This window comes from Eretmochelys imbricata, chromosome 10 (genome assembly GCF_965152235.1).
Source record: "Eretmochelys imbricata isolate rEreImb1 chromosome 10, rEreImb1.hap1, whole genome shotgun sequence".
In the NCBI taxonomy this organism is placed as follows: domain Eukaryota; kingdom Metazoa; phylum Chordata; order Testudines; family Cheloniidae; genus Eretmochelys; species Eretmochelys imbricata.
Window position 1 is genome coordinate 434,956 of NC_135581.1, and position 26,986 is coordinate 461,941.

Here is a 26,986-nt window from a genome sequence, read left to right on the forward strand (position 1 = left end):
CACAAGCTTGGTTGAAGGTAATAGTGTTGAGGTAATATACTTAGATTTCTGTAAGGCAATTGACTTGGTACCACATAACATTTTGATTAAAAACCTAGAAAGATACAAAACTAACATGGCAAACATTAAATGGATTAAAAACTGGCCAACTGATAGGTCTCAAAATGTAACTTTAAATGGGGAATTGTCATCAAATAGGTATATTTCTTTTGGGGTCCTGAAGGGATTGGTTCTTGGCCCTATACCATTTAACAGTTTTATCAATGACCAGCAATAAAACATAAAATCACCACCAATAAAGTCTGTAGATGACACAAAGATTGGGGAAGTGCTAAAAAAGGGACTGGTCATTGATAAAGAATGATCTGGACTATCTGGTAAGATGGGCAGATGTAAATATGCATTTTCATAGGGCTAAATGTAAATATAAACATCTAGGAACAAAGAACATAGAGTATACTTACAGAATGGGGGACTCTATCCTGAGAAGCAGTGAGTCTCAAAAATATTTGTGGGTTGTGGAACATAATCCGCTGTACACGAGCTTGCAGTGTGATGCGGTGGTCAAAAGGGCTAATGTGATCCCTGGATGTATAAAGAGGAAAACCTCTCTACTCCGATTTGAGACTATTTTACCTCTGTATTTGACACTGGTGTAACTGCTACTGGTATACTATGTCTAGTTCTGGGGTCCATACTTCAAGAAGTTGATAAATTGCAGAGTTCAGAGAACAGCCACAAGAAGGATTACAGGATTAGAAATTTATGCCTTATAGTGATAAACTAAATAGATTGAGCTCTTTGAATCTAACGAACTGAAGGTTAACGGGTGACTTGATCACAGATTATAAATACCTACACAGGGAACAAATATTTGATAATGGGCTCTTCAATCAAGCAGACAAAGGTATAACACGATCCAATGATTGGAAGTTGATGCTAGACAAAACTCATACTGGAAGTTGTGCATAAGTTTTTTTTAAATGAGGGTAATTAACCACTGAAACTATTTACTAAGGGTCATGGTGGATTCTCCATCACTGCCAATTTTAAAATCAAGACTGGATTTTTTCCTAAAAAGATCTGCTTTAGGAATTATTTTAGGGAAGTTCTATAGTCTGTGTTATATGGGAGCTCAGACTAGACTGTCACAGATGGTCCCTTCTAGCCTTGCAATCTATGAGTGAGGCCACTGACAGAGGAAACAACCATTTACAAACATTCTTCATAGCTAATTAATATGGAACAAATCTACTGGTTGCAACGAATCAGTGGTCTGAGGAAGACGAGAGAGACAGTGCTTGAAAGACCCCCCCAGCGCATTGCTGCCTTTGCTCCACTGAGTACTTAAGCACCACTGCTTGGGAAAGAGACAGGAGCACAAGAGGAACCCTTGAAGTAAAGACACAAGGGCACGGGAGGGGGGGGGGGGGGAGATGAGCTCTCTCCTGCCCCTTATTTCACATCATACCAGACCTCAACAATCCTCTAAGCTAGTAAATCAATCCTCAATTAGAGGCCAGACCCATCAGTACACTTCAACTGCTTTTTTCTGGTGCCGCGTCTCTCTCTCTCTCTCTCTCTCTCACACACACACACACACACACACAGTGCATCTGCAGAGCGACATTCTACAGATGCAGTAGTAGGTCCATAAACCATTTCAATGTCTCTTCTGTGACGTGGTGGATATCACTCACTCACCTCTGAATCCATATTTATGCCACTGTGTTATATGTTCAATGACTTGGATGTCCTCACTTCAGTCGCATGTAAGGGAGTCTTTGATTTTCCGCTTGTCCACCAAGTAGCCGCATCTGCCATGGTGTGTTCAGATGCAGCTCAGTGTGGTCCAAAATCTGCATGGCACATTGAAAACAGGAGAGAAGCTTGTTGGGTCAGTATAGTGTGCTTGTTTGGAATTTTAGAGGAAGTCCAGACACTTGGCCATTCCCTGGCTGGATCCAGAGACATGAGGTGTTCAAATGTGGTCCATAAGGGTTTTTGCGATTTCAGGTGTTGCTGGGGTATGTTATCCATAACCTGCTGGATGGGAAGTTCTGGGTAGTCTTTCGTGCGTTTAAGTTTTCGTGCTGTTGCTATATCTCAACAGATAGCTGGGGGTTCTATGTTTGTTAATACAGAAAGTCACGGTAGATATGTTGATTTTAAAGTTCCTTGATTATTTGCATGCTTGGGTTCAGCTGCCTAGCCAAAAGTGGGGTATGGCAGCTTCTTGTTTACACCGATGCACAGTACACTCTGCAACTAAGTACACCAGGGCCAAGACTGATGTTCGTAGCACCAGGGCAGTTGTTCCTGATAACTTCTGAATAACACTTATGCGAGTCTTCATTTTAGAGGCTACTTCCTTGAGGCAATCATGAAAGCTCAGTGTGCAGTCAAGAATGTCATTCTTGAGACTGAGATATGTTGGCTTTGGGTCACAACAAAGTTTCACCACAAAACTCGACAGTGTGTTTTGTGTGATTCTATTGTCAAAGTTGGAAAGTAGAGACCACCAATTTGCTCAGATCTGGTCTCAGCTGCCACTTTTGGAAGTACTCCTCCATGATCTTAAGGTCAGATACAAGGGTCACTTCAAGTTCTTTAAAGCTACGGGCCTGAACTGCAAGCGCCAAATCATCAGCATATGCCAACTCCTGAGTTACTGTTTCAATCATATTGCTTGTGTATAAACTGAAGAGTGTTAGAACAAGGACAGAGCCTTGCAGTAGCCCATTATTCAAAGCACGCGGGTTGCTAGTTTGACCTTCGAGGTATATGAGCATCCTTTGGCCACTAAGCATGGTGTTCAAAGTGATCCTCTGTGTGCTGATTCTCAGGCTGCTGGCTAGGTTCAGTGGCAGACCAGACTGTCATATGCTGCTGACAGACTGATGAAAGCAGCACTACTGAGCTTGAGTTTCACTGGAATCCAGCCTCCATGTCTGTAGTGAGGGCCAGGACCTGGCTGCAACAATTTCCGTTCAGTTGAAAACCAGCCTGATCTTTGTGTAGGTTGGCATCCACACTGGAACTGATCTGATTCAGAATCATATGCTTCATCACTTTGTAGATGGTGCTCAAGAGGGAGATTGGCCTATAACTAAGAAGGGTGATCTGCAGGTTTTCCAGGCTTTAGACACTGGCGTCTCTCCACCCACTACTTTTCCCAATTTCATGACTGCAATAGCTGCAATCAATCTTCTTACTTGTGAATGGTCCAGACCATCGGAGCTCATGTGGACATCACCTGACAGAACGGATGCTGGATTTGTTTGTGATACCATTTGTCCCCTGGCTGTTTTGATGTCCACAAAAATTTGGCAGTGATGGCACTGCCCTTCACTTGTGGCTTAGTGACATGCGTGGGATTTGCAGCCCCTAAGTCTTTCAGTTTCAGCAGGTTCCAGGAGGATCTGCTAAAGCGTGTGAAGTTTAGACCTTCTACACATTCAAGCGACCATTTCTGCCTTGTTGCATCCAATGACGCCAGGAGGGCTTCTCCAATTTCTGGGTCTCTATGCTCCCCATAATTGTGAAGGCACTCTTGGGTCTTTGCAGTCCAGCAAGGAGTGTAGAATGGCCTGAGGCCTCAGGGACGTTCTTCTTTGTGGCAGAGATTAATAGTGCAGTAAAATGGTCAAATGTCTTTGGCAGTGGCGGTATGCAGGAGATACTGTCCACAGTCAGTGAAAGTGGCCCAGTCTGCTTTGTTTGAAGTTCCAGCATGGTGCTGGTTTTGAGTAGAGAGCTGGGAATTGAATGCCAATATGGATCAGCACTGCTCTGTGCTGGCTGAAAAGTGAAACCAGACAATCACTATGCTCTCAAATGAACTCACACAGGAAAAAAAGACAAGACAAAGAACACTATCACCTGGGGGTGAACACTTTTCACAAAGTGATCACTCTATATCTGACCTATCAGTCCTCATCCTCAAAGGAAACCCGCACAACATTTTCAAAAGACGAGCCTGGGAGCTTAAATTCATAACTTTGCTAAACTCTAAAATCATGGACTGAATAGAGACACTGGATTTATGGCTTATTAAAACAATCTTTAACCTACTAACACTCACTCTCAACTATCTCCCCCTCCCGCCCTCCTTTCCTCCCTTTGACCAGAGGGGTGTTAATGGGCCACTTCATCTTGAATTGTCTGTTCAGCATGAATACACATTTCAAGAATCTGTTCCACCTTATACCCAGAGTGCCACAGCTAAACACATTTCCCAGACCTGAAGAAGAGCTCTGTGTAATTTGAGCATTGGACACTTGCACTGCTGCAGCCTGACACTGAGTAAGTGAACTGCTTTGGCACTTACACCATTGTCTTCTGAGATGGACCATTGCCACCATAATTATCTACGATAGAAACATGCTTATGAACATAAAGTGTTTTATCCAGTTATTGCTTGGTGTCACTACAGGACAGAATTAAGGATTTTTGGTTGCCTTAACTGCATTTACACACATTAACACGTGGTGATTTCTGTTAAGTGTAAGTTTCTTTCAACTCCGAATTTCTGTGAATTTGTAATGCTTCGTTCTGGAATAATTTTACTATGCTTTTTATCCTTTAATAACTGATACATACTCTCAATCTTAACAGGTTTTTTGTGTACATGTCTAGGAATATAACTGGAACCCATTTTGCAACTTTAGAACTACAGCAGGGATGTGTTTTGCTAGCAGAAATCCCCCCTCTCTGTCAAAACATTTATCTACTCTTCTAGAAGCAGAGACAAATCTCTAAGTTTCTCTGTCAGATCAGAACTTGCCATTTAAACATCTACTCCTCCTCGTGATTTACAGCTTGGTTGCCACAGTGCCCCAACCTAGCAGAGAGTAGCCATTACTCCCAAAACTACTCTTCTTCAGCTATCCCTCGGTGTGCGGATGATGTCTGCCAAGGGGGTTCACTGGTGGGTTTTTAAGTGGCTGAGGAACCCAATTTGTGCCCTGCAGATTTTCCCACAGAAGTGACTGGTGTAATCTTGGAGGAGACAGTTGTTGGCTGAACTGTTGTGCCCTTTCTTTCCTCCTTTGTCGCTTCTCTCTCTCATGAGCTACATTCCCTCTAAGCTGCGCATCTGTGCAGCTACCTATTAAGCCCCACATAGGGGATCAGGACTGCAGTGGGGAGAAACTCCTCTCCCCACTGGCCCCAGCACGAACGTGCTGCAGCCAGAGAAGAGGCACCTCCCTGCCCCGAGCCCAGTTGCTGCTGTTGGAAGGAGGGGGGAGAGAGAGAGATACTCATCTCTACCCACCATCACCCCCAAGTCCCAAGCAGCCTGCTCCCCAAATCCCTAACCCCCAGCCAGAGCCCTCAGACCCCTGCACCCCAACCCTGAGCCCCTTATCCCCAGCCCTACTTCAGAGCCCTCACCTGCCTCCCTGCAACCCAATCCTCTGCCTCAGCCCTGCGCCCCCACACATACACTCCAAACCCCTCGGCCCCACCCCCACCACATGAATTTTGTTATGTGCACCAATATGGAGGTGATGTGTCACACATCCCCTCCATATTGGTGCACATAAAATTCATTCTGCACATGCGTAGGGAAAATTAGAGGGAGCACTACTTATGAGCATGTCTGTTCTCCTCAAAGTGAGCTGCGGCTTGGTGTATGGTGTGGTGCCACGGTGTTCTGTTCCGCGCCATAGTCCTCCCAGTTTCCTGGATTGATGCCTCCCTTTTAAAGGTGTACTTTCAGTATATCTTTGAAGCACTTCTGCTGCCCTCCGAGAACCCTTCTTCCCTAATTTAACAGAGAGACGAGTACTTGCTTCAGGAGGCGAGTGTCAGGCATACCTACACAGTAACCCGCCCAGCGGAGTTGGCGTTTCATGACCTGTGCTTCTATACTGTTGATGTTGGCTGCAGAGAGAACGCTGATGTTAGTGCATTAGTCTTCCTAGCTGATCCTGAGAATCCTCCTGAGGCAGCACTGTTGGAACCACTACAGTCGTCTGAGATGTCATCTATAGATTACCCAGGTGTCACATCCACAGAGAAGGATGGGGATGACAACTGCCTTGTAAACCAAGATCTTGGTGCCTGTTTGCAGATCCCTATCCTTGGAAGGCTACTCAAACGAGTCTTCAAAGGATGTGCTGGCACAGCAGATCCTGTATTCAATTTATGTGTCAATGCCGGCTGTTTGGGAGAGGTGGCTGCCAAGGTATGGAAAATGGTCCACATTTTCCAGGGGGTCTCCACTGATGGCGATTTGCGGAGTACAAAGAGTAGTTTGTGCAGGTGAGGGTTGGTATAGTATCTTGGTTTTCCTAATGATGAGAGAAAGACCAAGGCTGTGATAGGCATCTGCAAAAAGATTTAAGGTACTCCGGAGGTCAGCCTCTATATGTGCGAGAATGACGCAGCCATCTGCATACTGAAGGTCAGTGATGCCAATTCTTATGATCTTTGATTTTGTTTGGAGATGTTGGAGATTGAGGAGTTGACCATCCATAGGATACTCAATCCCGATTCCTTCAGGAAGATGGTCACAGATAAGGATTAGGATCATGACTAGGTAAACGGAGAAGAGTGTTGGAGCAATGACAGAGCCCTGCTTGAATCCCAAAACAGGATTAAGAGGCAAACAACAATTTAATTTACATTTATTAACAGGTGCCATCCATTACATTAATCTCAGACACATTTTCATCCACTCACCCCAGTACAATGGCAATCACAAACACTAAACATTCCCAAAGATGGCTGCCCATCTATTTTTAATGTCTAAAGAGAAAAATTACTGAATTGTCACTGACAGTCAACATTGTTATTTTCCCCACAGGCTGATGGCCTGACACCTCTATCCAGGCAAGTCCTCCATTTTATACCTTCTGCTATTATGAACAGCACCTGTTGGTGGATCTCCAAGTGCTTTATAAACATTAAGCTTCAAAAACAGCTTTGTGAGGTACTGTCCTCAATTAAGGAGATAAATTCTGCACCACAGTTTACTTAAGTGATTTTCCCAAGCACACAAAGTGCCAAATTCTACTGTTATACTGATGTAGTCTGAAGTAACTCTGCTGTCTTCAACAAAATTACTCCAAATTTATAACAGAGTAAAAAGAGCAATGCAATTCAGCAAAGAAAGCTAGGAACAGAACCAAGAATTCCAACTCCAAGTATTCTGTCCTAACCAAGGGAGCAGAATGCTTACTGCCCACTGTCACTGAAAGAGTACAACTGTGCAAGCAGAAGACAATGTGAAAGCTCAGGAGAGGTTTGTAGTATGAACTGAATTAAATATTCAATTGTCAAATTTTTTATGGCAGCACAGACGCATATGAGACAGTTAACCTAGTGATGGGTGGGGAAAAGGGATTGTATTAGACAGGAAAGTTATACTTACCAGCTATTTACTGCACATGCTCAGCTGCCAGCTTCCAAATTACAAAAAACATTAATAATGTAGAGTGTTTTCCACTTTTAAATCCTGTTTCAGTAGAGCAGAACAAAAGTCATATGAAGCCAATATGCTCTCTATTTTCTGCACATGAACTATATCATACAGGTAATTAGTGTTAATTAGTATGGTATTTCTTAGCTGTAAAGAGCATAAAGTTACGTTCTTACAATAATTAGATTGCAAACCAAGAGGTTATACAAAGCTCAGATCAAGTAAAATTTCTAAGACAACCCATCTAACACCAAGGTGTTCAGAAAACTGTACCTTCCCCAAACATGGCTGGAGAGAATTGCTAGAGTCAGAGGACTTACAGCAAATCACCACCATGCACAGGTTTATACAAACTGTATATGTAAGTGATAACCTCTTGTAAAAGATATTTTAAATGAGCATCTATACGATACTGTTGTGAAGCTATGGTATTAATGGTGGTTATGGGATTTTTAATCACAAGTTAAAGTATCAAAAGAGGTTTTTATTTACCCTCTGAATAGGAAGTACTATAGTTAATGTAGCTTCAAATCCAAAATTTGAGAGAAAGAGGGGACTGGATTATCAAGATGAAGATATGAAAAACCAGTGGGATTATGCAGCGTTGCCTAACATCTAAAAGATTTTCAGTTCTGACACAGTAACACACTATAATCTCTCCATTGTGTCACGGGTTGGCCTCGGGGCCTCCACCCAGTGGGATATGCCGAGTATAGTTCTAATGGAAGCCTCCTGGGGGCATCCTTATCAGGTGCCCAAACCACCTCAACTGGCTCCTCTTGATCTGGAGGAGTAGCAGCTCTACTCTGAGGCCCTCCCATATAGCTAAGCTCCTCACCCTATCTCAAATAGTAATCCCAGCCACTCTGCAGAGTAACCTCATTTGCACCATGTGTACCCACAATCTCGTCCTTCGGTCGTTATCTAAATTCATGACCATAGGTGAGGATGGGGACGTAGCGTTACCTGTAAACAGAGAGCTTCATCAGAGAACTCAGCTCCTGCTTCACCACCATGGATCAGTACAGCACCCACATCGCTATCACCACCGCACCAATCTGTCAATTGATCTCATGTTCCCGCTTGCCATCACTCGTGAACAAGACCCCTAGATACTTGAACTTGTCTACTAAGGACAGCTGCTTCCTCCTCACCTGGAGAGAATAGTCCACTTTCTTCCAAGCAAAGACCATGGCCTCTGATTTGGAAGTGCTGATTCTCATCCCAGCCGCTTCACGCTCTGCAGTGAAACATTAGAGTGCATGTCGGAAATCAAAGTCTGAAGAAGCAAGGAGGACATCATCATCTGCAAACAGCAGAGAGTCCCCATACTTGATGCACTCCACAGCTCAGCTGTGCCTTGATATCCTGTCCTTGAAAATCACGAACAGGAGTGGGAGCAAGATACACAGTTGGCAGAGTCCAATGCCCACCTTGAACAAACTCAACTTAATACCAAGAATACAAAACACAACTCTCACGCTGAGAATAGAGGCACTAGATAGTATGCAAAAGTGGCACCAGCACCTCATGCTCCCACAGCACTTCCCATAAGAAGTGGTCATATGCCTTCTCTAGGTCTCCAAAAAAAAAGGTAGACTGGATTAGCAAACTCCCACGATCCTTCAAGTATCTATGAGAGAACAAATGGTCCATTGTTCAATGGCTGGGATGGAATCCACATTGTCTTTCCCGAATCTGAGGTTCGACTAAGGGGGGTAACCTCCTCTCCAGCTCCTTGGCACAGGCTTTGCTGGGGAGGCTGAGGAATGTGATCCCCCCCCATAATTGGAACGCATCCTCTGGTCTCCTTTCTTAAAGATTGGGACCACCACCTTGGTTTGCCAGTCCAGAGATACTGCACCCGCCTTCCATGCAACATTGAAGATGCTCGTTAACCACCACACCCCAACATCGTCCAGTGCTTTCAACATCTCTGGGCAAATCTCGTCCACCCCTGCTGCCTTACCACTATGGAGGCACTTACTACCCTATTGATCTCAGCAGCAGAAACAGATCTGATCTCATGAAGGTTTCCGGTGCTGCCTCCTGGAAGCGGGGCATGTCCAAGAGGTTGAGGAGTTCCTCAAAGTGCTCCTTCCAGCTCTTGACAATCTCCTCAGTCGAGGTCAGCGTTTCACCACCCTTACTGAGTACAGCTTGGGCAACATCTCGCTGATCCTCCTAAGGCAACAAATGGTTCACCAGAACACCTTTGAGGCTGTCTGGTACTCATTCTCCATGGTCTCTCCAAACGCCTCCCAAGCCAGTGCTTTCACTTCAACAACCACCACAATCGCAGCCCTCTTAGCCAGCAGGCAGCTCTGAGCTGTATCAGGAGTCCTTCACTGCCTTGACAGCCTCCCTTACCACTGAAGTCCACCAGCAGATCCTAGGGTTGCCACCATGACAGGAATCAAATGCCTTCAGGCCACAGCTTTTTGTAGCTGCCTCAACAATTGAGGCCCTGAACATGGTCCACTCAAACTCAACGTCCAAGATCTCACCCAGAATGCAGCAGAAGTTCTTCCAGAGGTGGGAATTGAAGTCTTTCTGCACAGGGTCCTCTACCTGATGTTCCCAGGAGACTCACACTGATCATTTGGGCCTCCTGTCTATCCAGCTGGGGTCCCATTTATTGGATCCAACTCACCACAAAGCGGCAATCAGGTTGCCAACTCTGCCTCTCTCTTCACCTGACTTTCCAGAGCGTACAGCCTTAGATCTGACGAGACAACCATGAAGTCGATCATTGATCTTCGACCCAAGATGCTCTGGTACCAAGTACGTTTATGAGCAACCTTGTGTTTGAACATGGTATTAGTTATGGACAATCCATGACTAGCACAGACCAGGGAGGCCATTCCTCCCAATCACTCCCCTCCAGGTATCTCCATCATTCCCCACATAAGTGTTGAAGTCCCCAAGTAGAACTACAAGGTCGGTCGGTGGCACTCTACTGAGAGCCAATCCCACAGTCTCCAGAACAGCAGTATCCTATAGATGCACATTTAAATGAAATTTTACAATATTAAAAATCACTTACAAATGTAATTTATCGAAGCCTGTGCATAGTGATAATGCTTTGCTGTAATTCCCTCTGACTCTGGGAATTCTCTCCAGCCATGTCTAGGGAAGGTACAGTATTCTGAACACCTTGATGTCAGACAGGTGGTCTTAGAAATTTCATTTGATCCGACTTTTGTATAACCTCTTGGTTTGCAATCTAACTATTGTAGGAATGTAACTTTATGCTGCAACAGCTAAATCACAGAATCATGAAAGTGTAGGGATGGAATGGACCTCAAGAGGTCAAGCAAACCAACCCTGACAGATGTCCATCTAACCTGTTAGACATCTCCAATGACAGGGGTAACTATGGGAGAACTTTTTCCTTGTAGCTAACCTAAATCTCCCTTGCTGCAAATTAAGCCAAATAATTCTTGTCCCAGCCTTGGTGGGTGTGGAGAACAATTGATAACTGACATCCTGTCACCATCCTCTTTATAACAACCTTTTGCATATTTGAAGACTATGCTGTGTACCACCCCCCACCCCCGACTTCTTTTCTCTAGACTAAACATGCCCAACTCTTTCAACCTTTCCTCACAGGTCATGTTTGCTAAATCTCTTATTTTTGTTGCTCTCCTCTGGACTCTCTCGAGTCTGTCCAAATCTTTAAGTGTGGTGTCCAAAACTGGACACTGTACTCCAGCTGAGCCCTCACCAGTGAGTGGAGCAACTACCACTCATGTCTTACACAGGATATGGCCGTTAACACATCCCAAAATTACATTTGCCTTTTTCACACAACAGTGTCATTAACAAATCTGCACAGACACACCCCTGGAACCCCAACCAGAGGTATTCTATCTGCTACCCAAGATCCATAAATCTGGAAATCCTGGACGCCCCTTCATCTCAGGCATTGGCACCCAGACAGCAGGATTGTCTGGCTGTGTAGACTCCCTCGTCAGGCCCTATGCTGCCGGCACTCCCAGCTATCTTCGAGACACCACTGACTTCCTGAGGAAACTACAATCCATCGGTGATCTTCCTGAAAACACCATCCTGGCCACTATGGATGTAGAAGCCGTCTACACCAACATTCCACACAAAGATGGATTACAAGCCGTCAGGAACAGTATCCCCGATAACCACCCATAACTATTTCACATTTGGGGACAATGTATACCTTCAAATCAGTGGCACTGCTATGAGTACAGCATGGCCCCACAGTATGCCAACATTTTTATGACTGACTTAGAACAACGCTTCCTCAGCTCTCGTCCCCTAATGCCCTTACTCTACTTGCGCTACATTGATGACATCTGCATCATCTGGACCCACGGAAAAGAAGCCCTTGAGGAATTCCACCATGATGTCAACAATTTCCATCCCACCATCAACCTCAGCCTGGACCAGTTCACACAAGAGATCCACTTCCTGGACACTACGGTGCTAATAAGCGATGGTCACATAAACATCACCCTATACCGGAAACCTACTGACCGCTATGCCTACCTACATGCCTCCAGCTTTCATCCAGACCACACCACACGATCCATTGTCTTCAGCCAAGCTCTACGATACAACCACATTTACTCCAACTCCTCAGACACACAGAGACAAACACCTACATGATATCTATCAAGCGTTCTTACAACTACAATACCCACTTGCTGAAGTGAAGTGACAGAGCCAGAAGAGTACCCAGAAGGCACCTACTACAGGACAGGCCCAACAAAGAAAATAACAAAATGCCACTAGCCATCACCTTCAGCCCCCAACTAAAACCTCTCCCAACGCATCATCAAGGATCTACAACCTTCCCTGAAGGATGACCCATCACTCTCACAGCTCTTGGGAGACAGGCCAGTCCTTGCTTACAGACAGCCCCCCAACCTGAAGCAAATACTCACCAGCAACTACACACCACACAACAAAACCACTAACCCAGGAACCTATCCTTGCAACAAAGCCCGTTGCCAACTGTGCCCACATATCTATTGAGGGGACACCATCATAGGACCTAATCACATCAGCCACACTATCAGAGGCTCATTCACCTGGACATCTACCAATGTGATAGATTCCATCATGTCCCAATAATGCCCCTCTGCCATGTACATTGGCCAAACTGGACTGTCTCTACGTAAAAGAATAAATGGACACAAATCAGACGTCAAGAATTATAACATTCAAAAACCAGTGGGAGAACACTTCAATCTCTCTGGTCACTCGATTACAGACCTAAAAGTGGCAATTCTTCAACAAAAAAACTTCAAAAACAGACTCCAACGAGAGACTGCTGAATTGGAATTAATTTGCAAACTGGATACAATTAACTTAGGCTTGAATAAAGACTGGGAGTGAATGGGTCATTACACAAAGTAAAACTATTTCCCCATGTTTATTCCCCCTGCCCCTGTTCCTCAGATGTTCTTGTCAACTGCTGGAAATGGCCCACCTTGATTATCACTACAAAAGTTTCCCCCTCTCCTCTGCTCTCCTACTGGTAATAGCTCACCTTAAGTGATCACTCTCATTACAGTGTATATGGTAACACCCATTGTTTCATGTTCTCTGTGTATATAAATCTCCCCACTGTATTTTCCACTGCATGCATCCGATGAAGTGAGCTATAGCTCACAAAAGCTTATACTCAAATAAATTTGTTAGTCTCTAATTTGCCACAAGTCCTCCTTTTCTTTTTGTGGATACAGACTAACACGGCTGCTACTCTGAAAGCTGTCTTTTGACTCAGTTTCAATTTGGGATCCACTATAACACCTAGAGCTTTTATTGTAGTAATGCTGCCTAGCCAGTTATTTTGATTTGTGCAGTTGATTTTTTCTTAACATAGTATTTTGCACATATCTTTATTGATTGTCATCTTACTGATTTCAGACCATTTGTCCAATTTATCAAGATCATTTTGAATTCTAATCTTGTCTTCCAAAGTGCTTGCAATCTTTCCCAGCTTGAAGTCATCTGCAATTTTTGCAAGCACACTCTACTCCCTTTTCCAAGTCATTAATAAAAATATTGACTAGTATTGGACAAAGAAAAAAACCCTTTGGGACACCACTTGATACGTCCTTCCCAGTTTGGCAGCAAACTGTTGATAACTACTTTTGGAGTACTTTTTTCAACCAGTTGTGCACTCATTTTATAGTAATTTCATCTAGACCATATTTTTCTAGTTTGTTTATAAAAATATCATGTAGGACTGTATCAAGAGCCATACTAAAGTTAAGATCAATGAAGTCTATTGCTTCCCCTCACCCACTAAGCCAGTTACCCTATCAATGAAGGAAATTAGATGTTTCACAATCGCATGGTTAGCAAAAAACAAAATAAAAAAAAAAAAAACAGTGTGCACATGTCTAGAAGTAATGTGCTCCACCACTATGGACAGTATGTTTTTCAGCACCATAACCATGGGATCTGCCCCAGTAAGTGCACAGATATTACCATATGCTAGGTAATAAAAGTCAGGCTGAAAAAGTGATTTGTGAGTCCCCCCACATCTAAGTACTTACATGCCCCTGCACCATCATCACAATATCTGTTCTCCATAGATCACCACATGGCCAGCAAATCAAATAATTGGGACACCTCCCCCCCAAACACACACACACTTCATTTACCTATCCCTAAACATCTTATTTACAATCCCCATCTCCTTAAAAATATATAGCTGAACTTCCAAGGCTATGTCTTCACTATAGGAGTAGACTCTACGACTGCGCTGGTGTAAGATGTCTCGTATAGCCACTCTATAACAATGGGAGAGTGCTCTCCTCTCAACATAATTAATCCACCCTCAATGATCTGCAGTTGCAGCTCTCTCACCAACATAGCACTGTGCACACTAGCGCTTATGATAGATGTAACCTATGTCACTTAGAGGGGTGGAATATTCACATGAGGCTATGTCTACACTGGCACTTTTGTTGGTCGGGGTGTGGGGAAAAACAAACAAACAAAGAAACCACACATCCCTGACCGACAAAAGTTTCATCGACAAAAGAACCAGTGTGGATAGCGCTATGTCAGAGGGAGACACTCTCCCATCAAAAGCTACCACCGCTTGTTGGGGGTGGTTTAATTATGCCGGCAGGAGAGCTCTCCCGTCAGCATAGAGTGGCTACACAGGAGACCTTACCGCGACACAGCTGCAGTAGTACAGTTTACTGCTGTAAGGTCCATAGTGTAGACTTAGCCTACAACTAAGAGTGATTGTTTAATTAAAAAGAAACAAAAGCTGGGAAATTGGTTTAAGGACCATTAATGTAGTCACACTCTTCAAAAACAGTAATTTTACCCAGTTTAGCTCTAAAGATCCCTCCTTTACGCTGCAAATTGCCAAATCAAGCCTGAATTTTCCCCAAAACTGGAAATCCTTTGGCCTGTCAATGCTTGAGAACTCATTCCAGAGATAGCAGCTCTTAACTTGTCAAATGAATCATTAGCCTGACTGAAATATGCCTCAATGACATCTACAACAGCACAGACTCAGACACATAACCAGAAGGCATTCATCTCAAGAATGCAGTCTTTTCAGGGCTCTCCTTTAAGAATCGCCTAATACCTGTGGATCAAAATGTCAAAGTGGTATCTGCTATGAATTAACCTGAACTTTAAGCTTACTGCAAACTACTAGAGCCTTAGAGAAATCAGTCCATCTTGTGAATGAATAAGTGTTGTATACTTTCAACAAACAGTAGCCTTGTACAGCTGGGTACTAAACATAAATTGAAGCTTGTAAATCACACGGATTAATTTTCTAAACTACAATGAAACATACAAGGAAAAATTAAATGAAGTGTAAAAACCGTGGTCATACACACGGGACAAATTTCTACATTTGCTGATGACAAAGGAGTGACTATCATTTTAAGATATTCATGGAACCCCCAACTTTTCAGTGGTATTTCTTGGCTGGGGGGGCCAGGTGCAGGGGTCACAAAAAGATGAGACCAGCAGGAGCAGAGTTCTACACTCCCATCCATGTTTGACAGGTTTTTTGTTTTTTAATCCATGCCCTGCCTTGTAGTCTCTTCCCACCAGAAGGAAGGTTTCAATATTTAAATTCCAAATATGGTCACAAAGAGATATCCTAATGCCAAACCAAAGCAATAGCCAAATATAGCACTCAAAGGAGCAGTGACAAGAAAAGCCTACTGAACCCTGACTTTTGTAATCTCCATAGGAAAAATAATCAGAGAAAACTGCTAGATCATTTTAGCTACTTGGATATCCAATTCCCCAAAATCATAACTGTGAGCACAGACTATTCTCAAGCTGGCTTTCCTGTCAGTGACATACTGCCATTAGTTTGTCACATGTTTGCTGTAGATGCTTGTGGCTGTGCAACCAAGCAGAGAATGCAATGCAGGCAATATGAAAGTATTGCCAAATCTTTCTGAAATTAAAACCTCACTGCACTGTATTGGGAAATTATCATTTTTCTAAAATCAAACACTGCCCTAGGTTTAAACATTGTTTTAAACTCAGAGGTTTAGAGTTCCTCAAAAGACAGTTATGCATTGTTTTGCCAACTTACTGTGAAGCAAAAGTCAGGCACACACCCACACACACCCCTCACAAATTTGATATTACAGTCTTTCCTGTTGAAGCTTAAAAATTATTTTGCATTTCACAGGTTTCAGTCTGTGATTACACTGAAAATGCCCCATTTCTACAGGGTTCAAAATTTTCTGGATTTAAGTAGGAAGGCTCTTTGGAAGGGAATTCAACCTGCACTCACCCACATGTTTGGGTTTAAAAGGTTCCATTCCAAAATGTAGATTTTAAAACAACTATTCACCAATTGGTATTCTACAAAGTACAGGAATTCTCCCCCCATCCCCACCTCCCACCCAGTTAAACAAGTTCACTTTTTGAGATAAATATTCAACACACAAAATATAACTAAAGTTAAGAGACATTCTTTGTCTGTTCACCAAAGCAGCAGCACTATGGAAAGGAATGATAAACACTGTAGTCTAGAAAACATCTGAGACTATACCATGTCTGTTTTTCAGGAAGTGCAGGCTGTGCCTCACCCATATCCGAGGGCTTGAAAAAAGCTCTACTCATTCATGGCAAATAGGTGGCATTTGTGTGAGGCCCATCAACTTCTGCAGAATACAACCTGTCTTTACTAAGTAGGCTTATTCATTATAGTTCTAAGCCACCTTCCAAATGTGAACCAAGAGCTACAAAAAGGAAAGGAAAGTTACTTAACTGTACAGTAACTGGATTTCTTCAAGATGTATTGTCTATATGCTTGTTTAATGTATGGGGTGCATGCACCCCAGATGAGTCTTTTGGACACCAGTGTCCCCTTTGGCTGCTCATGCACCATAAATGTCCTCACCCTACGATAAGGGCATAAAAGGGAAGAGTGCGCCAATCACCACTTAGTTTCGTCTCCACCACAAAGTTCTGGTAGGACGCCAAGGTAGAGGGAGATGGAAGGCAGGTTGTGGAATGTGCATCTGGACAACAGATCTCAGGCTATGTCTACACTAGAGAGTTTACAGCAGCACAGCTGTACTGATGCCACTCTATGCCGACAGGAGAGAGCTCTCCCGTTGACACAATTAATCCACCCCCAATGAGCAGTAGCTATGTCAGTGGGACGTAGCGCTATGCAATTACCACTTATAACAGCGTAACTTATGTCGCTCAGGGGAGTGGTAGCGTAGACATGGCCTCAGACAGCCCAGTTACTGTACAGTTAAGTAAATTTCCTCCCTCATTTGAGAGTCTGTCCACCTGCATATTCCATGTATGGTGACTTCGAAGAAGTGGACCAATATAATGGAGGTGGGAGCTTGGAGTCATTTTCAGCATATCCTTCCCTGAATGTAGAATCTGATCTGGAAGCTTCCTGGACACCAAAACACTTTGTATATGTGTGAATAGGTCTCCAGGGGGCTACTTTACATGCGTCTACTATGGAAACATTTCTTGTGGAATGAGCTCTGAGAGAAACTAGAGGTCCACTTCCACCACTTCATAACAGGCTCTCACACAATTCGATGTCCATCTAGACACACACTGAACTTCAACTTGCATATGAACGTGTTGTGCCTTCTTATGCACAAGGAGGTCTGCCATCCTTTAATCTTCCCCCCCTTCAACCAAGTAGTATTTTCTGTAGAACCTTTTCCATTGGTATTGAGGAACTATCCTTTCCAGCTCTTCAAGTGAATGAAATGACAGGACTTCTTGGTGTAATAGGTTACTGTGAGACGGGTCCCTGAAAAGGAATAGGAAAGTAGGGTGGAGAGTATGGAACTGGACAGAATATTCCATCATAATAGGGTCCAAAACTGAGGACCAAGCGTAGCTCCACAATCCTTCAATGTAAAAAGAGCATAATTTATCTTAGAGCTAAATAACACTGACCTTTTAAATGGCAAGTCCTTTACCATGGATTGAGCCTCTTGAGGAAGTCAGAGCCCTGAAGTTATGAGAGCTTCTCATCACCCCACTGCAACCACTGATCTTGAACCTGATCTAAACTCCAAACTAGCTAATGAATACGATTTACAGCCAAATATATCCAATCATTTAGGCTCATGTTCCTTTTGTGTGGTCTTATTTTGCTGACAACTTCTCATTAGCTGCTATCACTACTATCAAATGTGGTACAGGATGCATATAAAAGAATTAAGCCTCCCTTGACGGAGCCTGGTATTTCTTGTCTGCCTTCTGGGGGATAGAGGCTGCTGGGCTTGTGGTCTGCCAAATAACAAGGCTATTACAGATCCAAGCAAAAGTTAACAAAACACTATTTTGCCAGAAGTGAGAGATTGTAAGATGTCAACCAGCCTGTGGGTAGGTTCCTGGATCTCTTCCAAGGGGATCTGTTAAGAGTCCAAGATTCTTAAAGCAGGTCCTGATACTCCTTAAAGTTATGTAGTTGTAACAGGCACAATAACCTCAAAGGAGGACTAGGAAATAAATCCAGTGAGGTGGCATTTTCTTGGGTAAGTCACCAGGTGCAGACTGGGTAATTGATGTTGTAGAGTGAGAGTCCTTATGGGTCCAAGGTCTGTCAGGAGCACTTCCATCCAAAAGAGGCTTCTGAACCCCAATAAAGCCATGTGGGCATAGTTAGGTAAGAGCCTAGGAGCCCTGGAGTAAGGAACCATGGTCTGTGCCCAAAGCAATGGTCTCCATAAAATCCGCCCCTGGAAGAGTCTCTGGATTCTTTGTCTAAGGCAGAAGATACCAGAGGAAACATCCTTAAGGAATAAATGCACAAGTGCCCCACACCATCATCAGAAGTCATCAAAAACAACGTTATGTCAATTGGTGGGACAGTGAATTGCTGAAGGAAGGGGGCAGGGGAAGAGGGAGAAGAGGTACTCAGTAGCAGGTGAGAGATAGGCCCAGTACTACTTGAGTCAGTGGTAGAAAGTGATTCTAGCTCCTGTGAGACTCTCAGATCTGCTAATACCATATATGCTATTATGCTGTTATGCTAATATGCATATATGCTATATGGTACTGCAACAGCAGAGTGAGGATCGAGACAGCTAGAGTCAACAGTGCTGATATAACTAACCAGTGCCACAGTACTCCAAGTCAGAGGCTTGACAACACTTCAGTTATTCTAAATTTTCTTTTTAAAATTTGATCTTGTTCACAGAGTATCACATACTGATCACTACTATTATTGAATCATTTTTCTATGTTTAAAGGCAGGGTTTTTTGAACTACTGCCCTACAGGAGAAATGGTTTGTTCATCAATACAGTATATTGTATGTTTGAAAGCTACTGAATTTCAAAAGTTTATGCATCCGATGAAGTGAGCTGTAGCTCAAGAAAGCTTATGCTCAAATAAATTGGTTAGTCTCTAAAGTGCCACAAGTACTCCTTTTCTTTTTGTTCAAAATAATGGAACTATTTGAGAGGCAAGGAAAGTTAGGGGGCAACATGTCAAATGTATACGACAGTGTCACTCTCATAAATTACTATTAACAAGCTTCCTTCAATTTTTCTTTTAAATCCAGTATGGAACGTGCGTTTACATGGTTCTGTTTCATCTTCCATGCACTACCCCCTAACAATTGCTGAAAATAACAGAAATAGTACCTTAAACAGGAAAAAAACAACTTATCTCGATGCAAAATAAAGACTCACTAGGTATTGTCCTGTTATTCCTTTTACACCCATAGGTTATATGAATGGTTAACACCATAGCTGCTGGAATCTGACAATTCAAATAAAAGTGGAACTGGAAGAGAAAGGCCAATTCCTAGGAGAGCAAAACTGGCTAATTAGGCATCTCCTTTTTTTGGACTCTTGTCTATACTAGAGCATTCTGGCCACGCCAATACCTCTTAAACCCTCAGTCACATCTGGTATGCAACACATGTTCACACACAAGTGATTACATTAGTGCAGCCTTGTTCAAAGCAAGTCCAACTATTGTGGTTGTGTCTACATTAGCCTTTCTCGGTGCCAAATTTCCCACCAAATTTCACTGGTGCAGCTCTATCAGTGGTAACGACAGCAGGAGCAATATTGTAGACAGACCTTTTGGGGCTGCCAGTGTTTTTACTACTGTTGTCTAACCTGGCTCAGATAAGGTCTAAATGACATGGTAACAAGTGTTGGTGGCCACTGGCAACTTATCTGAACTAGAATTCAAACCAATACTACCACCAAAGCTGTACCAGCAATTGCAACAGTGAGAAATTTTAGAAAAAATACTAACATGGACAAGTGTCCAGTCATTCCTCAGCTTACAGGACCAGCGGCAACAGCAAACTATAGCCTAGCAGCTGCAATGGTGGGCAGGAGGTAGGGAAAGGGTGCCTACCATTTGTTAACAGGGTTCACAATCTGTTGCTATTACTGATTCCCGATCTTGTTAAACAACCATACAGCAACAATGAACATGAAGCTTTCCCCCCCACTCCCTCCCCATCGGACTAGGAGGAGGAGTCTCCTTCAAAGGTCGCCTTTGCTATCATTATCAGTGTCAAACATCTCAGGATTAGACTAGTGCAGTGAAGCTTCCCATGGGGCTATATCTTAGCCTGACATTGATCCCAGGCAAAATGATATAACAGCCATCATGAAATTCAATAAATATACTGCAGGATGGGAATGTAATGCTGATCAACAAGTTTTATGAGAAACAGGTCCTGTCAATTGAACTGGATATCATTTTTTGATATTACAAATGTGGTTATTAAAAGTCTACATTATGTTAATACAGTTACATCTACAAGGCATTTGACTTAGTACTGCACGAAATTCTAATTAGAGTTAACATCAATCAATATAGCACATACTACATAGATAAGATGGCTAAAATCTCAAAGGGAAATCATCAAACGGGGATGTTACTAGCAGACTCCCACAGGGATTCATTCTCAATCAAAAGCTATAAAACTTTTATCAGTGACTGGCAGAAAAGATCATTGTGGACAAAGACTGGTGGAATGGCTAATAATGATACGGGAAGGTCACTTATATAGAGCAATCTGGACTGGTTGGTAAACTGGGTGCAAATACATGGTTTAATATGGCCAAAAGTAAAGTCCTATATCTATGAACAAAGAATGTATGTCACATTACAAAACATGTAGGGAATGTATCCTGCAAAGCCATGCCTCTGAAAAGAATTTAGGGGTCATGGTGGAAACATGGCTGACTAAGTGAATTAGTGAGATCTCTGGATGTATGATCAGAGGATCATCAAGTAGGAGTAGGCAAGTTTATTGCCACTGTATATAGCACTGTGGACATCACTCCTGGAATACTGGCCCTGACTGCTAAAAGGAGGTAAACTACAGAAGGTTTAGAGCAAAACCACAAGACAGACATCAGAACTGGAAAATGTGTCTTACAACAAGGCTTGAGATCAATCTATTGAACTTATCAAATAGAAGGTTATAAATCATAACCTATGTACCTTTACAAGAATATATTTGATAGTACAGGGCTCTTATATAACAAAGGTACAACAGGATTATGCTTTAGTTAAACCACAAATCACTGTGCTTACACGATTTACAGATGAAATTTTATTGCCTGTGTTATGCAGGTCAGAATGAAAAATGATTTGTCCTTTCTGGCTATAGAATATATGAATTTGTTAAATGAACCCAGAAACTGAAGCTGTATAGAACATGGCAGCTCGTTTACCAAGCGGTGTGGCTCACTTGGAGCCCAGAACATCAGTGCTTTGGCATCTGCATTGGCTGCCTTTTCATTTCCAGGTGGAGTTTAAGGTACTGTTTTGGACCTATTCAATCCTAAACATTTTGGGATTTGCCTACTTGAGACTGCTCTTCTCCCTCTGCCATGTTTCCACCACAACATCAGCACACGTATTTGAGCTGAAGTCCTGTCAATACAAAAAAGAGAAGCTGCTGGTAGATCTTTCCCCATAAGGTGTACTCAAACTTCGGAGCTTTTCTCCTCTTCTTTGTCCAATCTGTTGACTGTCAGGGCACAATGTAAGGCCCCATCTATTTATCCATGCACTTGGGAAGGGAAAGGTCTGATAAGGATACCATTTCAGGATGAGGAGGGGTATTTGTTTTTGTTGATTAGTTATTTTCTGGTTTGGGGTGAAAAGCGATCTGTTTTTTATTATGCAACTGAGTTTAATGCATGATAAAGGCATTTAGAGTGAGCTAAAATATACCAAAATAATCCTATACTGGAAAAAAAAACAAAAAAAACCCCATGCAGTCCCTTCCAGTACAATCCCACAATTCTCCTGAATGCTATTTCAGTGGCAGCTGTGACAGATCAGATCATTGGTTCTGTCATGTGTTAAGACACTAACCTACCAGATTATAGGTCTAGCAATAGCTAAAGTAATATTCAACAGAAATCAAATGCTCCAAAGCCCCCAAACTCGTAGTGAGGGTAGGCCTGAGAGGTACTTTTGCTGTTCTCCATTCTATCTGGTCACTTCCATCCCCCACACTCTAATCCCTACACCCAATGGATGCAAATGAAGTGGAAAAAAAAAACTTTATCATTATTTATAAGTGAAACATTCTAACTTTTTCATCCCACAGGTATTCACTTGCAAAATACAAAAGGTGAAAGATCTAAGGTTACAGACAAACAGAGACAACTCCTTCCCAAAGCACATGGACTTCACTGGGAGTTGCCACAAAAATCCAAAAGCTTCCTCAGAATCATCTTCTACACTACTTATATCTGAAAGAGAACACAGAAAGGGATCAATTAACAGAGGCACAGCAAGGCTACCATCTTGGTCCCCATTACCACAAGGCAAATGCACATACCTCCCCAAGGCGATTCAATACCTCCCCATCACCACACCCTGCGCTGTGGAGCAATACAGCTATTGGGGACCTCAATATGTTCCAGAAGAAGAAAGGACTTGTTAAGCCATTCACCAGGGCTCAAGACAGATGTCCTCCCCATGTATATGGGCCCAGACCAAACCCATCTGACACTTACAGGGAAAATTCAAGAAAAGGAAACTTACTTTAAATACAAAACAGAAAAAAAACTTATGGCAATAGTAACTAAAAATAACTAAATCAAGCCATGCTCCTTACTTCCTGGAGCAGAGCCACTCAGTGGTGGTGGTGCTTATCAGTCCAGGCATCCAGGTCCAGAGCCTGACAGCGATTGGCTGGGACACTGGTGACTCCCATGACAAACTCTGCTAGTGCAGATGCCATCACTGCAGAATTAACTCTGGCTCAGCTGTGGGTTTTCCCTTTCACACATTCCATGTTCACACATCCACATGACTATCAGTGCCACGTGGTGAGACAGGCAGCACACCATGAGTTATAAGGCAAATCCTGTGGTAGCTATTAACATGTATGGTTATCCTGAGGTAACAGCAGTGAAAACATGCAGCCATGAACAATCAGAACAGTTGAGATGCGATGGTCCTCCAATCCTTTCCCATAAGCCCCCTTGGCACCAATTCCTGTGTACTCTCTCACCCTCTACCTAGCCTTTGACCTGAGCAGAAGTGAACTATAAATCTGTCTCTGTTCAGCATCCTGCTTGCAGTTTTTCCTGCTTCAAGCATCTTCAGTGTTTGCTATAGCAGAATAATGCCCACTAACCCGCTGATATAGTGAAACTCTTACATGGATTTAAAATCCTCCATGTCAAAACTTCCCTTTCTCCTACAACCACTCACCCCTTTTATTGTCCAACTTGCAAAAGTTGAGGTTTTGGTAAGAACCTTTATCACCTTACTAGCCTAATCTCAAAGCCTTGACTCATTCAAGCTTTTAAAGCTAGGTAAAGACAGAAGTGCAATGCTGTAAAAGAACTTTCTTCTCTCCACTTTTTCTTACCATACAGATCATTAAGAGAATAGTTATTTTATAACTGTTTTCTTTTGGCTCATTTTATTTTGTATTTCAGAGCATTTCAGTTCCTTTTTATGGGTATATAGTTATTGCCAAACAAAGCAATTTACTAAGTGTTCTCTCCATTAAACTTTCCACAGTCCCCATAGCGGGCAGACAAGTTGTCCCACAAGATGCTGCAAATATGAGCTAAGAATGATGCAGTGAGTTGTGGTACTATTAATCTTAGGATATGCTCCCAGACAGCTGTACTGCTTGTCATAGCCAGATAAAGCACCAGTGAGGATCCAGGGACTGACAGCACAGTACAGCATGTGTGGTCATTCTCTTACAGGTTAGACTACCATGGTTTGCATAATCCTGTGATTATTTACCCCTCAGTTAGCATGCTGTGGAGACCTAAGCATAATGTGAGGTGAAGCAAGAGGAATCCTGTGTTTTGCATCAGGATCCAAGCACATGCTCAAAGGAGCAAAACTAGCCTAAGCATCTGCTGGAACAAACTAAGATTGTGAACAAATACAAATGAACACCACAGAGCCCTGCCAGGCCTTGTAGGATGGGGCAACAACTAACAGTCCTGCAACACTGAACATGTGTAGCCACAATGCACCATACGCACCTAAACAGGATGGCTAGGGTGATTTGGTCCTCGGCAAAATCTTTCATGGCTTACACAGTTTAGTTTACTAACAATATTTTAAACCTGTCCACTAAACACATAAACACCCTTTAGTGCTCAAAGAACTAGGAAATTTAATAGTTGGGTGGCCTTTTACAGAACAGCTAATCAAAAAGAATAAAGGTGAATTTATTATTATTATACTACAAGTTCATTAAGCATTAACTTGAGCAGTCCAGATCTTGGAAACCCATCCTTTAGAAGAGGGTTAAGATTTTTAAGGGACACTCTACAGCATAATCAATGCAGTTGAGCCAGGTGAAAGCAAGGGAGTGACTTCCCCATTTAAACAAAATAGGACTATAGTAAGTCAATAGAGGAGTTTCTAATCCAATAGTAATAGTAGAAAAAGATTGCCACTTCACATTCTCTCTACAAAAAGCATTGTTTCATAGATTATTAAGGCCACAAGGGGACCATTACAATCATCTAGTCTGAGCTCCTGCACAATACAAGCTACAGAACCTCACCCAGTGGTTCTTGCATCAAGAGACCATGATTTCCGTTTGAGCTATAGCATCTCTTTTATAAAGAATCCTAGTCTTTATGTACAGACAGCAAGTGATGGAGAATCCATCCCTAAATAAGTTGTTCCAGTGAATAGTTACGCTGACTTTTTCTAGTTTGAATTTGTGAAGCTTCAGATTCTGACTCTCTTTGTGGCTTTTTCTCAGAGAGCTGTCTATCAGATATCTCTTCTCCATGCAAGTACTTGTGGACCATTATTAAAGCAACATTTTAGTCACGGGTATTTTTAGTAAAAGTCATGGACAGGTCACAGGCAGAAAACAAAAATTCATGGCCTAAGATCTATCCATGACTTTTACTATATATCCCTCACTAAAACTTGGGCCGGGGGTGCTCCTGGGAGGGCGGTGATCCAGTGGCGCCAGAAGTGCTGCAAGGGGTGGCCCAGGACCCCTACTGGTGTGAGGGGAGGCGGCAGCATGCAGCCTGGGACTCCCGCTAGTGCTGGGGGCATGCAGCCGTGCTGGGGGTGTGGGTGGTGGCACACAGCCAGGACCCCTGCTGGTGGTGGGGGAGGAGAGGGTTGACGGGGCTGGCAGGCTCCCTACCCATCTCCAACCGGCATGTCCGCACAGGTCCTAGGGGGAAGGGCAGCCAGGGGGGCTCTGCACACTGCTCCTGCCACAAGCGCCAGCTCCGCAGCTCCCATTGCCCAGGAACCACAGAATGGAAGCTGCAGGGGCAGCGCCTGCAGGTGCGGGCAGCGTGCAGAGCCCCATGTCCCTTCCGCTTAGGAACTGCGGGGATATGCCCATGGGAGCTGGAGAAGGCCGCCCCCGAGGTAAGCGCTGCCCCACACTCCAACCCCCCTGCCCCAGCACTGAGTCCCCTCCTACACCCAAACTGCTGCTACTGGCCCACCCTGAGCCAGAAGACAGACACAGAATCTGACCTCTATGACGGACACGCAGCCTTAACCATGATCAAAGCACCTCTTACCCTTCTCCGATAAGAAGGTATATCTACTTAAGTTTAAATGTCTCACTCTAAGGCTTGTTTTCCAGATCCTGAATCATTCTTGTAGCTCTTTTCTGAACCCTTTTCAATTTATCAACATTCTTAGAATCATAGAATATCAGGGTTGGAAGGGACCTCAGGAAGTCATCTAGTCCAACCCCCTGCTCAAAGCAGGACCGATAACCAATTAAATCATCCCAGCCAGGGCTTTGTCAAGCCTGACCTTAAAAACTTCTAAGGAAGGAGATTCTACCACCTCCCTAGGTAACCCATTCCAGTGTTTCACCACCCTCCTAATGAAAAAGTTTTTCCTAATATCCAACCTAAACCTCCCCCACTGCAACTTGAGATCATTACTCCTTGTCCTGTCATCTTCTACCACTGAGAATAGTCTAGAACCATCCTCTTTGGAACCACCTCTCAGGTAGTTGAAAGCAGCTATCAAATTCCCCCTCATTCTTCTCTTCCGCTGACTAAACAATCCCAGTTCCCTCAGCCTCTCCTCATATGTGTTCCAGACCCCTAATCATTTTTGTTGCCCTTCGCTGGACTCTTTCCAATTTATCCACATCCTTCTTGTGGTGCGGGGCCCAAAACTGGACACAGCACACCAGATGAGGCCTCACCAGTATCGAATAGAGGAGAACGATCACGTCCCTCGATTTGCTTGCTATGCCCCTACTTATACATCCCAAAATGCCATTGGCCTTCTTGGCAACAAGGGCACACTGTTGACTCATATCCAGCTTCTCGTCCACTGTCACCCCTAGGTTCTTTTCCGCAGAACTGCTGCCTAGCCATTCGGTCCCTAGTCTGTAGCGGTGCATTGGATTCTTCCGTCCTAAGTGCAGGACTCTGCACTTATCCTTGTTGAACCTCATCAGATTTCTTTTGGCCCAATCCTCCAATTTGTCTAGGGCCCTCTGTATCCTATCCCTGCCCTCCAGCGTATCTACCACTCCTCCCAGTTTAGTATCATCCGCAAATTTGCTGAGAGTGCAATCCACACCATCCTCCAGATCATTTAT

General features: G+C 43.4%; 1 protein-coding gene across 6 annotated transcripts in view; it reads right to left on the reverse strand.

The window, feature by feature from the left end:
* PDPK1 (3-phosphoinositide dependent protein kinase 1) overlaps positions 1-26,986 on the reverse strand; it is a 96,977-nt gene that overhangs the window by 56,192 nt on the left and 13,799 nt on the right. The window contains exon 2 of one of the 6 annotated variants that reach the window (XM_077827609.1): positions 8,584-8,669. The exons of 3 other annotated variants lie outside the window; for them this stretch is intronic. In XM_077827609.1, the coding sequence (XP_077683735.1) occupies positions 8,584-8,669 (86 nt within the window). Of the gene's footprint in view, positions 1-464; positions 1,278-8,583; positions 8,670-26,986 lie in introns of those variants that run through there. 2 more of the 6 variants (XM_077827608.1, XM_077827604.1) reach the window with 2 other exon arrangements.